We start from the raw sequence: 14,002 nt of genomic DNA, 5'->3' as shown, positions 1-14,002 counted from the left end.
AGCACAATCGGTCCCACACACTGCAGCCTCGCCGAAAGTAACTCCAAATCGACCGTTTCATTACTGTATCATACGAAGGTCCACGGAGACTGCACTAAGAAACTGGCCTACAGGAGCTAGCCGCACACCTCAGCCAGCAAAAACTAGCTTTCATGTTGACTTACCTTCGTTAGCTCTGCTGCACCAACCTTTCCCACGCGCAACAGTAATTTGAGGTGGCCTGCAGGTGGCGCTAGCTCTGCTAAATCAATCCCAACAATCAGGTTCGGAGGGTCAGAGAGCGGGCTCACCTGAACTGTTGAAGCACAGCCAAAGACCCCAGGTCCAGGTCCAGGTCCAGGTCCAACCAGCTGGCGCACGGAAACAGCCCCGCTACTCTTCTTCGTCTTCCACACTTTTCTACTCATTCCCGTCTTCCTCACCGTCTCTTCACTGCCCCCTGCTGGTGTTTACGGCAGCTTTTTCAATGCGTATCCTCCGTTCCTCTCAGCGGCTCTTCCAGTCGAAGACACGTGACCAGAGGAAGCAGCAGGCATTTAACCAAGCCTCGGCCGTGAGGCTCGGCAGCAGTCTCCCCAGACCACGCAAACAACAAGAGAAATAAGAGCTACAGTCATACATCTGTGTAAATGTTGAAGTGAAATACAAATGTATGAAAATGGAGCACAAAGCCTCCATATTTATTCTTTCTTCATTTTTGAACTGCTGCCCTGTTTGCATTATTGGTTAAACCTATTTCATTCAGCTGTGACAAAATAGTTCCAAATATTTCTTTTTGGGTTTTTAATCTCATATGACGTATGAAATCATACAATAAAGTAACCCTGCCATTCCACATTCAAGTATAAAACCGCCATACTTGCTTCATTGTGAACAGCAGCTGTTACTGGCTCATCTGTCTGTAATACACACAATTACAATACTGTGCAAAGGTTTTGAGTCACCTCTCATTTCTTTCCATTTTGCTTTCAAGGAGCCAGATATTCAAAAATCAAAAAATCAACATGCTTTTGTTTGTTTGTTTGTACACTCATTAATTCTGACCTATCAATCATTCCAGCATCAAAAGACACACCTACACCCATACCTACCCACGACATGTCCCAACATACACACTCATATACACACACTGACGTAAACTATGGCCGAAAATTATGGGAAATTCAGGAAAGGAGTAAATGAGTGTTGTCTACACATAACAGAAACCATAGCAAAGAACCAATGTTCAATGATATCTTCAGACACTTTGTTTTGGGCAGCCTGTCATGAAAACAAGGAATTTGTCCCCATTTCTTGAGTTGAATCTATGAAAAATGCCAAAGATAACACAATATGACAGGCATTAATTAATAATTGTATCAACGGGCTTAGCTTGACCATTTTTTTTGTTGAACATTTGGCATATCTCAGCACGGTGTGCAGGGAGTCTCTAAAACATCTGAGAAAGCTAGAGTTTTTAAAAACTCTACAGCAGATGAACAGTATCTGAAAGTCAAAACCTGGAAAAAATCCAGCAAAGATCCCTGACACAGGACCTGATAGATGCAGCCAATCTGCTGTTCACTGAAGACTCATTAGAAATTGTCTCAGAGGGAACTTGGCTGTCAAGGCATGTGTAACGCTTCCAGCTCTTCATAAATCACAGACGCTCAGAAAGGTTGGCTTTTCACGGTTTATTCTGCAGAAGACATAAAACACACTCAACATGTGTCTTCTGATGGTACTGTCACGGTTCTGGGTCCGTTGGACCCAGTATTTTGAGTTTATTATATTTTGGTTTAATTCTGCTTCATGGATTGTTTTCTTATTCTCGTAGTGATGATGATGATTATTATTAGTTTCTTGTTTCCGTTTATCCATGCTTAAGGAGTTGTGGTTTCATGTATTGTTTGAGTTCCATGTGTTATTTTCTGTCTCTCAGTGTCAAGTCTGCGTGCTTGTTTAGTAATTCATGTTTCCTTTTTTATTGTGAAAGTCTTTGTCTTATGTTAGTGTGTGCAGCTTGGTTCCCCCGTCTCATTAGCCCTGATCTCTCCCAGCTGTGTCTCCCTTCTGTTGCCCATTCCCTCATTACTACCCTGTGTATTTAAGCCCTGTGTTTTCCTCAACCCAGTGTTGTGTTGTACCCTCAGAATTATGCCTCTGTGTTTCAGTTGTCAGTATCATTGTTCAGTTCATGTTTTTGTGTATCACCAGCAATAAAGCTAAGGTTTTCAGTTTCAACTCAGTCTCAGAGTCCTGCGTTTGGATCCTCACCTCTGCCTGCCCGCACACAGAGTCCTGACAGGTACAGCAATTGTACCTCCCTCACAGTGCAAACGCGCCTTGTGAGAAACGGAAGCTTCAGAAGCTTCTAAACGCCAGAGTGAGATCCGGTTTCTGGGTTTTCAAAATAAAATACAACAAAGATGATAAAATTCACACTTAAAATAATAACTAAGACCAGGTAAGTAATGTTTTTCCAGATGTATTTTTAACTCCGTTACACATGGTATACCATGGAGTATCATGGAAGTTTCTCTGTGTAGGCAAAATTGAAGTTCAGAGTGCCAAGGGCCGAAGACCTCTCCCTTCAATCCATTTATGAGCAGTCGGTACTCAGTCAGGCACACAGGGCTCTATTCCACAACCTAAGTATGAGCTCTTGGCTTCGGGCAAAAAATAGAGTCCTAAAATGTGGCTGAACATCGTTTACATTTCATTTGTCCCCACACCAATCAAACTTTTACGTCAGAGTTTTGTGTAGTACAAGGGTTTTCTGTGGAGTATTGGTTGCTTTTAAGCTGCTTGGTTTGTCGTTAAAGAGCCACTTCTGTTTGGTATTTCTTTAGTCTTTTCTTTTAATGTTTATTGACTCTTTGCAAAAGCAGCTTCTGTGACAGCACTTTACAAATTTCTGTAAAATCTGCCTAAGGGGACAATAAAGTATAGTGTACCGTATCAAGAAGCCATTATTAAGAAGGGAACTGAGAAAGATGGAGGAAAGGAACTAAAAATCAGAGGCAACAGGACTTATATAGAGATGAATCAAAGTTTGATATTTTTGTTTAACATGTTTCCATTATGCAAAGATATGGTCCAGACAAGAGCTTTGAATGTTGTTCAAGAGTCCTTGAGTACTATTTGTGAAGACATTTATAGAAGTTACAGGAAAGCGATCCTAAAAGAGAGTTCAGCCTGTGTAAAGATTAAAGGTGGTCAAACACTAAATTTCAAGCTAGTTGGAACTGTAGAAACTGTGGAAACTGTTCCAACGAACAGTTTGTCTTGTTTTGTTTTCCCAGGTCATGATAGATCTTTGCACCTACTTCTTCAGCAAAGAATAAAGCAATGAGGTCTGCTTCAAGACTAAGGGAGAACAAAATCTTTGTCTCTGATGTCTGTGAGCTGAGCTTTGCAGGTGACAATGTCCAGCAGAATGCAGTTCTGTCAGAGGAATGCTGCAGCCTCAGCTGTGCGGGGACTGAGAGGAGCGACGTCTACCCCCCGGGCCCTCTGCTGGCACTGGCTCTTTAAATACTGGCTGCCTCCGGCACTTGCGGCCGGCCGAGGAGGGAGCCCAGCCCCGGTGGGCCGGCTGCAGCTCTCCTGGGCTCCTGCAGGAGGCAGTGCAGCGGGGTTTCTGTCCGTGGTGCTGGAGAGTCGACCGTCTCTGTCCGGGGTGCTGAACGGCTCGGTTTGCTGCTGCCGCCTCGCAGACTCGGTCCCCTGTGTCCGGCTTGGCTCCGAACCTCTTTCGGGCTCGTAGTCGTCGGAGCGTTACCGGAACGTCCGTCTGCCCGGAGATGTGTCTGCGAAGGGGGAGGGAAGGGCAGTAGTCTGAGCGTAAGGTAAGGCCGAGCTGTGTCTGCGTGACAAAGAGCAGCGTATGCGTGGATGTTGTGAGGCCTCGGCTGCAGACTGGTGCCGAGCGGTGCGGATGAAGTGAGGCCGTGTTTAGGTTTCTGTGTCGGCGCTTTTTCACTCGTTTCCTCCACGGAGAATCATTAGAGATCGGCCTTTTCATCCGATTATTATTATGGGCCGCTCGGCGTTTCCGGCGGTTCTTTGGCGGCCCCCAGAAGTGAGAGCCCGAAACGGGAACAGCCCGTCCTCCGCCGGCCGCAGGCCTGGTGGTGCTCAGCCGCTCGGCCTGTAGCTCACTCTGTGTTCTCATTTCTCTTTTTATCAAATGATGTCAACGTGAAATAAAGGTTTCAGCAGGATGAGGTCACCTGAAACTTTAGTCATCCTGAAATCCCGATCTGTCACGTCTACAGATGACTGCTGTCGACTGCCTTCTAGGACGTAGCCTGCTTTACTTTGAGCTTCAAAACCACGGGCATGGATCAGAAAGTCCATCTGTTTACTGATGGAATATTTGAATAGTTAGACTGTACGCCCACACAGCATGTCAGCGTTGGATACTGTCAGTGTGAAAACAGCCCCCCCACCCTCACGAAATAATTTAGTCATACTTTTGAACTAATGGATATTTGTGTTGTTCTTGCCGTACAATGATTTTTAACTTTAGCCAAGAAAAGTGGCTCAATCTGCAAGAAGACCGTTGAAATAATTCAAGTTCATCTTTCCAAAGCTAAATAGATAGCAGTAAATCATTATGTAAGAAATATATTTGTCTGCATTTGATTTTAATGTTTTCTGATATGGGAATCAAAATACAGATTTTGGTCAAATCTGTTTGGATGTGGATTTCGCTCACTATATAAACATACTGCATCACAACAGCAACAGCTAATGTTTGATGTTCTCAGTGACATGCTACATCCCTGTCTGAGCATGTACAGCATACATGTGCACCCACATATCTCTCCTAAATACACATTTTCTGGTACCTTTGGAAAGATTTTCTTCTAGAAAAGTAGAGTTTTCACATTTCTGCCTTCATAAAATTGTGGGATTCACAAGAGAAAGATTAAAGATCTTTAGTAATAATATAAGCAGCAGCTTAATATAATGTATAACATAATTGTCCTACAATACTAGCTGACTGTAAGGTGGTGTTGTGTGTTTTGTGTGTTTTATCCAGCAAAAATGAGTTCAAAGGTCAGACTCTGAGCCAGCGGTGGACCAGTACAGAACCAGTCAACCAGAGAGGACAAGCCTCAGTGACAATGTACCTATCTGTCTGCCTGCCTGTCTGTCTGTCTGACTGTCTGTGCTACACTTCCTCACTTGTGAATGTTACTCATGTCCCTCTGTTACTCAGATGAGTCAAGACACTACAGAGACACGAACACGAACTCGCTCCAAAGGCATCCGGGGTCAGTATATACACACCCACACGCACACACACAAATAAAATTTCTAATACATTAAAAAATGTTGAAATGAAAGCTATAGTTTGCACAGAGCTCCTATCATTTCCGCCATGACAAAGAGGGTGGAGTACTGAGCAAACACTAACACACTGTTGCATCCACAGAGTGTAAACGTGCTCAGACACTGATACCTGATATTTGGTGCTAGGTAATATACAGCAAAGAGATGTTCAATTATAGGAATCCATACTGTTTGTCCAATAACTGAAAGATGCATCACCTCCACAAACACAGCTGTCAGATCTGGTTCAGCACGTGTCAGTCAAGTTAGCCATAGCACCAATTTCAAGTCTTAACAAAATCCAAAAAGGGGAGTTCTAAAAAAATCTGACCGCCCTTACATTTTTTAAAAACGGCCCACTTAGAGATCAAAGCATACTATTATTGCTACTTTTCTTTAGTATGCTGCTTAGCAGACCTTCCTATTTACAACAGTAGTCAAGACAGTTGTAGCTGGTTTATGAAATTAGTTTTTGGAGTGTTGCTTGGACGTATCTTTACTGTTGTTCCAAATGGTAATTGGACTGATTCTTACATAGCGCTTTTCTACTCTCCTGGAGCACTCAAAGCGCTTTATACAACATGTCACATTCACCCATAGATTCACCCATCTATGCTTTTTAGCAAAAAAAAGAAAAAAAAAAAAAAAAAAAGCTAACTAGCACATACATTCTCCAGTGAATGCATCAGAGAGCAGCTTGGGGTTAGTATCGTGCCCAAGGATATTTAGCATGCAGACTGGGGGAGCCAGGGATCGAACCAAAAGCCTACCAATCAGCAGATGATCAGCTCTACCACCTGAGCTACAGCCACCGCGTACCCTGTGGTCTACTCACAGGGTGTAGGCTTCCTATGGATGCTGGCATTGAACTGTGTGCTGATAATAAGCAGATGGTCACTTTTATCTCTTTTTCTTTTATCATTATCTTTTTTCTCTCTTTTTCTTTGGCACAATCCGCTGAGCAGTTCTCAGGACTTATCAAACACACATTTTCCCAATTTTCCCGTGTCATGAATGCTGAAGGATAGAACTCTCCGCAAACCATTAATCTTAAACATCTACACCGAAGCAAAAAGTTGTCATGCTATGTGTAAAAAAATAATAGTACATCTTGTCACTCTGTGGGACAAAATGTCGTCTAATTCTCCAGCTTACGTTGTAATGGAGAAGATGTCATCTATCTCTTACAGTGAGCACAATCATGTCGACTATAAGCAAAGCTCACAAGACAATAGGCCCAGAGTTTTCTCCTTAGTTAAAGCCAAATTATTGTTATATCTGTATCTAACATGTCTTCCTGTTTCATCAGAACTGGTGGCACAAGAAATGAAGCAGGACTTAAGGTAAATGAGTTTGTAACTCAGCATAAAAAAGTTATAATATATATATATTGTGTGTGTATGAAAAGTGTATTTTTTGACTTGATGTGTGTCAGTAGCAGTTGTCCCACTCCTGGATGTGATGGTAAAGGCCACGTCAGTGGAAGGTACTCGCGACACAGGAGGTAAGATTGTTAAATATATATAAGAAATCAGCCAGTCATCATAAAAGACTGCATGCTGCCTAGCACATAGTGTGTATATGAAAGCATAGGTGTAACAAAGAAGTAACAGGCTCTGGTGCCATTTTTTGGGTCCTTACCCCTGGGACATACCGAGCAAAAAAAAACTCTCTCATGTTCTTGCAAGCTCTCCCTCTCTTTCTCTCTCCCTCTCTCGTTCACACACACACACACACACACACACACACACACACACACACACACACACACACACACACACACACACACACACACACACACATAATGAATACAGTGAATAAATAGAATCATATAGTTATAATACAAAGCACCAATAGCGTCATTCCAGCTTCTCATCAGCACCATGGACAGCAACCCTAGTCAGAGGTTGTGGGGAACAGGCATATTTATTTAAGCTTATGCCATAAACTCATGCCATCTTCTTCAACTAGACAACCACAAACCTAAACCAGGTTTAGCCGTGCTAATGTAACTGTACCCTAGTGTCTATAACCATGGAAGAAATGAGGAAAATGCACTGACCACAGGTCCTCATAGACTGACTAGACAGGGTTTCCATACCAAACAAGCACACTCATTTTAGAAATCCCTTCTAGGTATGTTACACACACATATTACACTATGAATGCATACATTCAATACATAAATGATAACAATGCTTCAGTCCTTTACAAAAACACAAACTACATGTCACCAAGCCTTGGAACTCATGCTGTAGTATTCTTTCCTTCTTATTTTGAGCTCCACTGTTTTGCTTCAACTTGCCAAACAGATTTGATGATATTGCTACACTGACAAACTATTGTTTTTCACTAACTGTATTACAAACTGTTGAAGAGCTGATGTCAGCAGGTTCATGTGCATTTTCCACAAAATGACAAAGAGCAAGGTGAAAAAGTACAAGTAAAATTCCAATTTAAAAACACTGGCACACTGTGTAAGAGGGAAAAAAAAGAAGGCAATGATTTGTAGAGCTCATACATTCATATTTTATTCATAATACAATATAGAAAACAAATGTTTAAACTTTACTATTTCATGAAAAATATAACCTCATTTTGAATTTTCATGTCAGCAACGAATCTTAAAAACATTGGAAGAGGACAACAAAAGGCTGGAAAAGTAAGTGGTACTAAAAAAGAAACAGCTGGAGGAACATTTTCAAACCAATTAGGTTACTTGGCAACAGGTCAGTAACATTACTTGGTGTGAAAACAGCATCTTAGGGAGGCAGAGCTTCTCAGAAGTAAAAATAAGCGAAGTTCATCATTCAGGGAAAAAAATGCAAATTGTGGAAAAATCTTAGAATAACTCCAAAGTGGGCAAAGTGGAGACTCACCAAATTTGTGACAAATAGCCTTCAAAAGATGAGGAATGATTTAAAAAAGCCCCATGATTTACTTAGACACACATGATCCTCAAAGCAAAAAGAATCACAAACCCACAGAGAAACTCAAACCCAGGGTCTGAGGCCCCGTGGCCATTGTGTTTCTTTTTTCGCAATGTACCCTGGGTGACAAAAAGCCCAAGCTCTGTCCAGCCAAATATTCTGTCGGTGTTGCTGTGCTGAAGCCAGGTTTTGGCCTCAAAGTGCAAGATATAGGAGACAGGATGTGAAAGCCTTTAACTTTTATTACTTGTAACCTACAAAGAAGACAGACAAACAGAGAGCCAGGTTAGAACTGAACCAGGACACTTCAAGCAGAGGACTACACAGGAGAAGCATGAGGGATGATGCAACAAGGAATACACAGTGTTTAAATACACAAGAGCAAATTGGCAACAAGGAATACAGAGGGTTTAAATACACTTAAATACACAAGAGCAAATTGGCAAAGTGGAGACACCTGAGGAGCACAGCTGAAACTGAATCTGACTAAAGAGACAGGGGAAGCAAAACTGTACATCGTGTACTTTCAATTCAAATTTTTTTGTCACATACACAGTACAACATGCAGTGAAATGCTTGTGTCCGAATCGTGGACAGGCAGCAGACATGGCCACACCATTCCAGGGCTTGGTTTTAGCATGGGGGGCCTAGCTAGGACTCTTACTGAATACCAGGTGGGAATCAAACTTGCGATTCCCCCTCTAAAGGTGTGTGTAGCCTTACCACTGTACCAACACAACAAGATACAAGGCACTATCAAAAATAAAACAGGAACTAACTGAGCAGGCGACAGATTCATATATAAACTAGACATGGCAACAGAAACACAGATTTGACATAGAAACAGAAAGGTAAATACTGAAACAAGACTGATTGACAGAGGACTAAACACAGACAAGACAAGGGCAGACACAGGAGAAAAGGGAGGCAAAAATACAAGGGACTGAAAGCATAAACTGAATATACTTGACCTAAAACTAAAACTACAATTTTTAATTAAGAGTTTAGACAAAAATAAAAAAAACAGGACTATGATGGAATTACTAGAAATATTATGATAAACAAAATTAGAAAGTCTTCACAGAACAAACCCCCAAATAAGTTCACTAAACACAAAACACTGGGTCAATGACCTGGGAACTATGGAATAAACAAACATTAGCTCAAAAATATCACACTATCAAACATAAAGCGCTAGGGATTAAGCACCTTCTCTAACTTGTATTCACAATTAAAACCAAGTTAGAATTACGAATTAATCTAGCAAGCATGACTTTGGACTATGAAGAGTCTAGATACTACTAGCAGCAAAGTTTTTGTGGCTTTCCTTCAGGTACTCTGGCTTCCTCTCAGTGTTCCTCACACACCTCGATATACAAGTATGGGACAGAACACTAACTAGTTGTTAGGTTTCTTTTTCTTCTGTTAACCTGTTAGATATTATACACATCAGTAACCATGCTTCTCTTTTCAGCATACTTGGTTGCCCAATTGTGAAGAAAAGGAAGCTAGAGGAGGCTGAGGCCGGGGAGAACCAGTCCGCTCCCAAGAGAAAGAATCAGTCTGCTAAACAGGCAGCAGATGGAGGGTTGACTGCAGACAGTGACACAGCAGAAGAGGAAGAGGAGGAGCAGAAAGAGAATGAAGGGGATGAAGAAAACAAGGACAAGAAGGCCAAAACAAAAAGCAGACCAGAGTCAATAAAAAGTGAGTAAATCCAAACTAGAGCAGTTGCCTCCTTACCCGCTAATCTAAACTGACTCCTGTATACATATTTATTTTAAGTATGTAGAGTCAGGAAAAAATTATTTGAACCCCTGCTGATTTTGTAAGTTTGCCCACTAACAAAGAAATGATCAGTCTATAATTTCAATGGCAGGTTTATTTGAACAGTGAGAGACAGAACAATAACCAAAAAAATCCAGAAAAATGCATTTCAAAAAAGTTACAAGTTAAATTGCATCTTCATGAAGGAAATAAATATTTGATCCCTTTGCAAAACATGCTTTAGTACTTGGACAATAAAACCTTTGTTAGTAATCACAGAGGTCAGACGTGTCTTGTAGTTGGCCACAAGTTTTGCATGCATCTCAAGGGGGATTTTGTCCCACTCCTCTTTGCATATCCTCTTCAAGTCATTAATGTTTCATGGCTGATGTTTGGCAGTTCTAACCTTCAGCTCCTTCTGCAGATTTTCTGTGGGATTGAGGTCTGGAGACTGACTAGGCCACTCCAAGACCTTAATATGCTTTTTCTTGAGCCAATCCTTTGTTGCCCTGGCTGTGTGTTTTGGATCATTGTCATGCTGGAATACTCACCCACGACCCATTTTCAATAGCCTGGCTGACGGAAGGTGGTTCTCACCCAGGATTTTATGGTACATGGCCCCATCCATCCTCCCTTTGATGCGATGCAGTTGTCCTGTCCCTTTGGTAAATGGTAAATGGACTGGTTCTTATATAGCGCTTTTCTACTCTTCTGAGCACTCAAAGCGCTTTACACAACTTGTGCATTCAATGTGCACAAGCACATTGTTCTACGTGCTTTCTAAGTAACATTCACACTTCGATGGATGCATCGGAGAGCAATTTGGGGTTAATATCTTGCCCAAGGATATTTGGCATGCAGACTAGGGGAAGCCAGGAATCAAACCACCAACCTTCCGATCAGTAGATGACCTGCTCTACCGCCTGAGCTACAGCCACCCTTTGGCAGAAAAACACCCCCAAAGCAGGTTTCTACCTCCATGTTTGACGGGGATGATGTTCTTGGGGTCACTGGCAGCATTCTTCCTCCTCCAAACATGGCAAGTTGAGTTGATGCCAAATAGCTCAATTTTGGGCTTTGACTACAACACCTTCACCCAGTCCCCCTTTGAATCATTGAGATGTTCAGTGACAAACTTCAAACAGGCCTGTACATGTGCTTTCTTGAGCATGGGGACCTTGTCAGCACTGCAGGAATTCAGTCCTTCATGGCTTAGTGTGTTACCCACTGTTTTCTTGGTGACTATGGTCCCAGCTGCCTTAAGATCACTGACAAATTCCTTCCGAGTAGTTCTGAGCTGGTTCCTCACCGTTCTTATTATCATTGAAACTCCACTAAGTGAGATCCTGTGTGGAGCTCCAGGCAGAGGGAGACTGGCAGTTATTTTATGGTTCTTCCATTTGCGAATAATCACAACAACTGTTGTCACCTTCTCACCCAGCTGCTTGGCAATGGTCTTGTAGCCCATTCCAGCCTCGTGTAGGTCCACAATCTTGTCCCTGACATCCATGGAAAACTCTTTGGTCTTGGCCATGGTGCAGAGTTTGGTATCTGGACAGATTGATTGCTTCTATGGACAGCTGTCTTTTATACAGGTAACGAGTTGAGAAGGCTCCCAATATCAGCTTGTATAAAATATACATGGGAGCCAGAAATCTTATAGATTGATGGGGGATCAAATACTTATTTCCTAGTCAAAAGTTTGGAAAAACCTTCACATTTAATGGTTTTTCTTTATTTGTGTCTACATTGTAGATACATACTGATGAAGACATCAAATATATGAAGCAAGATATATGGAATTATGCAGCAATGAAAGAAATTGATAAATAAGTCTAAATATGTCTTAGATTTTAGATTTCTCAAAGTAGCAACAAATTTTTCTGGCACAACTTCACCTACTTCCAGGGTGCATGGAGAAGACAAAGATCTGATGACTTGAAGCTCAAACATGTTGGTCTTTGGACCTTACATTGAGAGTTCCTTTAAAAACTACCAAATACAAGTTCAACACTTGGAATCACTTTCAGATCTTTTATTGCTGTAATTTGTTAAGGAATAATAAACTGTGAAGCCTCTGAAAATGAAGGGGCTGTGCATAAAAGTTCCTAACAGATAGAGCAAGACCTTTGTTAACATCAATCTCGTTTGTGGTTTACATAGAAAAAAATTACAATTTCTGTCACTGTCAACTCTGATGTTACTCTGATGTGGGTGAAGTAGATCTTAAAACATAATGCATACTTACATAAGAGTAACATTGTAGACTTTGGAAAATATTGATAAAGGTACATGTAGTTGTAATTCCTTACTTCTACCTGAAACTGATCCGAGTTTCCATTATGTAGTTGACATATAGACACATTAAAGCATATGTAATCCAGTGTCACAGAAATGAGCTTTGTATAAAAACAAGGACATTAAAAAAACGTCATCAGTATTTCAGTGACTGTGACGAACAGAACAGTTTCAAGATAGCAGAGACTTTGGCATGAGTATAGACCAAAGCCAACTTCCTGAACAGTTGGCTTTGGTCTACAGGTTGGTTTGCAGGCTTCACTTCACTCTTGCTAAACAAATATCACATCAAGTCAACTGCAAGATCAGTCACAATGCTTGTCTTTGTGTAGAGATGACACAGACAAAACAATCTGTGACAATGATATTTATCTGTACTTTGAACTCCACAGCAGAGGCCTCACAGGTGACAAAAGTAACAGCAGTGTGTCCTTCAGCTGACGTTGACAAGAACAAACACAGTGCAAAGGCTGAGAACAAAACTGTGAGCGAGAAAGCTGGTGAGGAAGTAAAGCCTGTGGCACTCACTGATGACCTTCAGCAGGAGAAAACAGAGACAAAGGATGTGAAGGATGCTTTTCTGATGACAAAGAATCAGCTATCTGCGGAACCTGCAGAGCTAACAGGCATTCCTGATCTAAAAGAAACAAAGGAGGCGGAAGAAGCAGAAGAAGAACAGGAAGAAAATGGGCAACAAAAAAGTCCTGAGAATATTGTAGAAGAGAGGGTAATAGAAAGACAAATGATAAGCCAGAAAAACTCAGATCATCAGTATTCAAGTGGTGATTACAGCCATCTGGCCAAAGAGTCAAAACAGCATAAGGATAGGGAAGCTGATGAAGAAGAGGTGGAAGAAGAGGAAGAAGAAGAAGAGGAGGATGGAACAGAGAGGGAGGTCCTCCAAGAGGTTGACACTCCTTACACTTTGAGTCCACGCACTCAGGGATCTGAAACTGAGCTGTCACTCAGGGAAGAAAAGATCTGTACTCCCATGACTGAGGAAGAAGAGGATGAAGAACAGGAAGGGGAGAGAGAGGAGGAGGATCATAGACAAGAGAAGGAAGACAGTGAGATCCTGGGGGAGGAAGAGGAGGACCAAGACTCCAGTAAAGCCTCTCCAACAACAGTGGTTATAGAAGTCCGCTCTGAGGAGGATGATGATGATGAAGAGGAAGAGGAGGAAGAGGAGGAGGAGGAGGAGGAAGAAGAGGAAGGAGAGGAGCAGGATCGTATCTCAGAGGGCTCGGGAATTACAGACGACTCGGAGAACTGGGATATGACTCGGGGGAACCTGGGGCTGCTGGAGCAGGCTATTGCTCTGAAGGCGGAGGAAGTGAAGGAAGGCCAGGAGAGCCAGAGCTCCCTGGACTACCAACCATACACATCGTCCAGCAAGAGCTCAGAGGCTGCTGCTGTAGCCCGCCGCACCACTCACTACAGCAAAGGTAAGAAACAGCAAAGTCAAATGTGAACGTGTTTGCATAGGAAGTAGGTGTTCACTATCTAAATAAAATTCCAGAAAAGAAGGAAGTCAAGTGTCCAACGCCAGGGTGTGATGGGACGGGTCATGTGACTGGGCTGTATCCCCACCATCGCAGTCTGTCTGGATGTCCTCACAAAGACAGAATCCCTCCAGAGAGTAAGTATAGCTTATCATTAACTCCATCGACCAACATCCAAATGTG

General features: G+C 42.1%; 2 protein-coding genes across 5 annotated transcripts in view; one reads left to right on the top strand and one right to left on the bottom strand.

Moving 5' to 3' along the window:
* Nucleotides 1–412, bottom strand: part of LOC116311432 (protein-serine O-palmitoleoyltransferase porcupine-like) — a 35,699-nt gene extending 35,287 nt beyond the window's left edge. The window contains exon 1 of one of the 2 annotated variants that reach the window (XM_031728549.2): nt 291–412. The gene's annotated coding sequence lies outside the window, so the exon portion shown is untranslated. Of the gene's footprint in view, nt 1–164; nt 186–290 lie in introns of those variants that run through there. The other variant, XM_039604204.1, reaches the window with a different exon arrangement.
* Nucleotides 413–3,642: 3,230 nt separating this feature from the next.
* The window catches only part of myt1a (myelin transcription factor 1a), a 53,274-nt gene continuing 42,914 nt past the window's right edge, over nt 3,643–14,002 (top strand). For 2 of the 3 annotated variants that reach the window (XM_039604004.1, XM_039604003.1), the window contains exons 1-8: nt 3,643–3,830; nt 5,030–5,116; nt 5,210–5,264; nt 6,632–6,665; nt 6,758–6,826; nt 9,727–9,959; nt 12,710–13,762; nt 13,837–13,956. In XM_039604004.1, the coding sequence (XP_039459938.1) occupies nt 5,210–5,264; nt 6,632–6,665; nt 6,758–6,826; nt 9,727–9,959; nt 12,710–13,762; nt 13,837–13,956 (1,564 nt within the window). In that variant the 5' untranslated portion in view covers nt 3,643–3,830; nt 5,030–5,116. The remainder of the gene's footprint in view (nt 3,831–5,029; nt 5,117–5,209; nt 5,265–6,631; nt 6,666–6,757; nt 6,827–9,726; nt 9,960–12,709; nt 13,763–13,836; nt 13,957–14,002) is intronic. The other variant, XM_039604002.1, reaches the window with a different exon arrangement.

This window comes from Oreochromis aureus, linkage group 20, assembly GCF_013358895.1.
Source record: "Oreochromis aureus strain Israel breed Guangdong linkage group 20, ZZ_aureus, whole genome shotgun sequence".
Classification (NCBI taxonomy): domain Eukaryota; kingdom Metazoa; phylum Chordata; class Actinopteri; order Cichliformes; family Cichlidae; genus Oreochromis; species Oreochromis aureus.
Note: the sequence above shows the minus strand (reverse complement) of the source record. Positions and strands in the feature narration are given on the sequence as shown.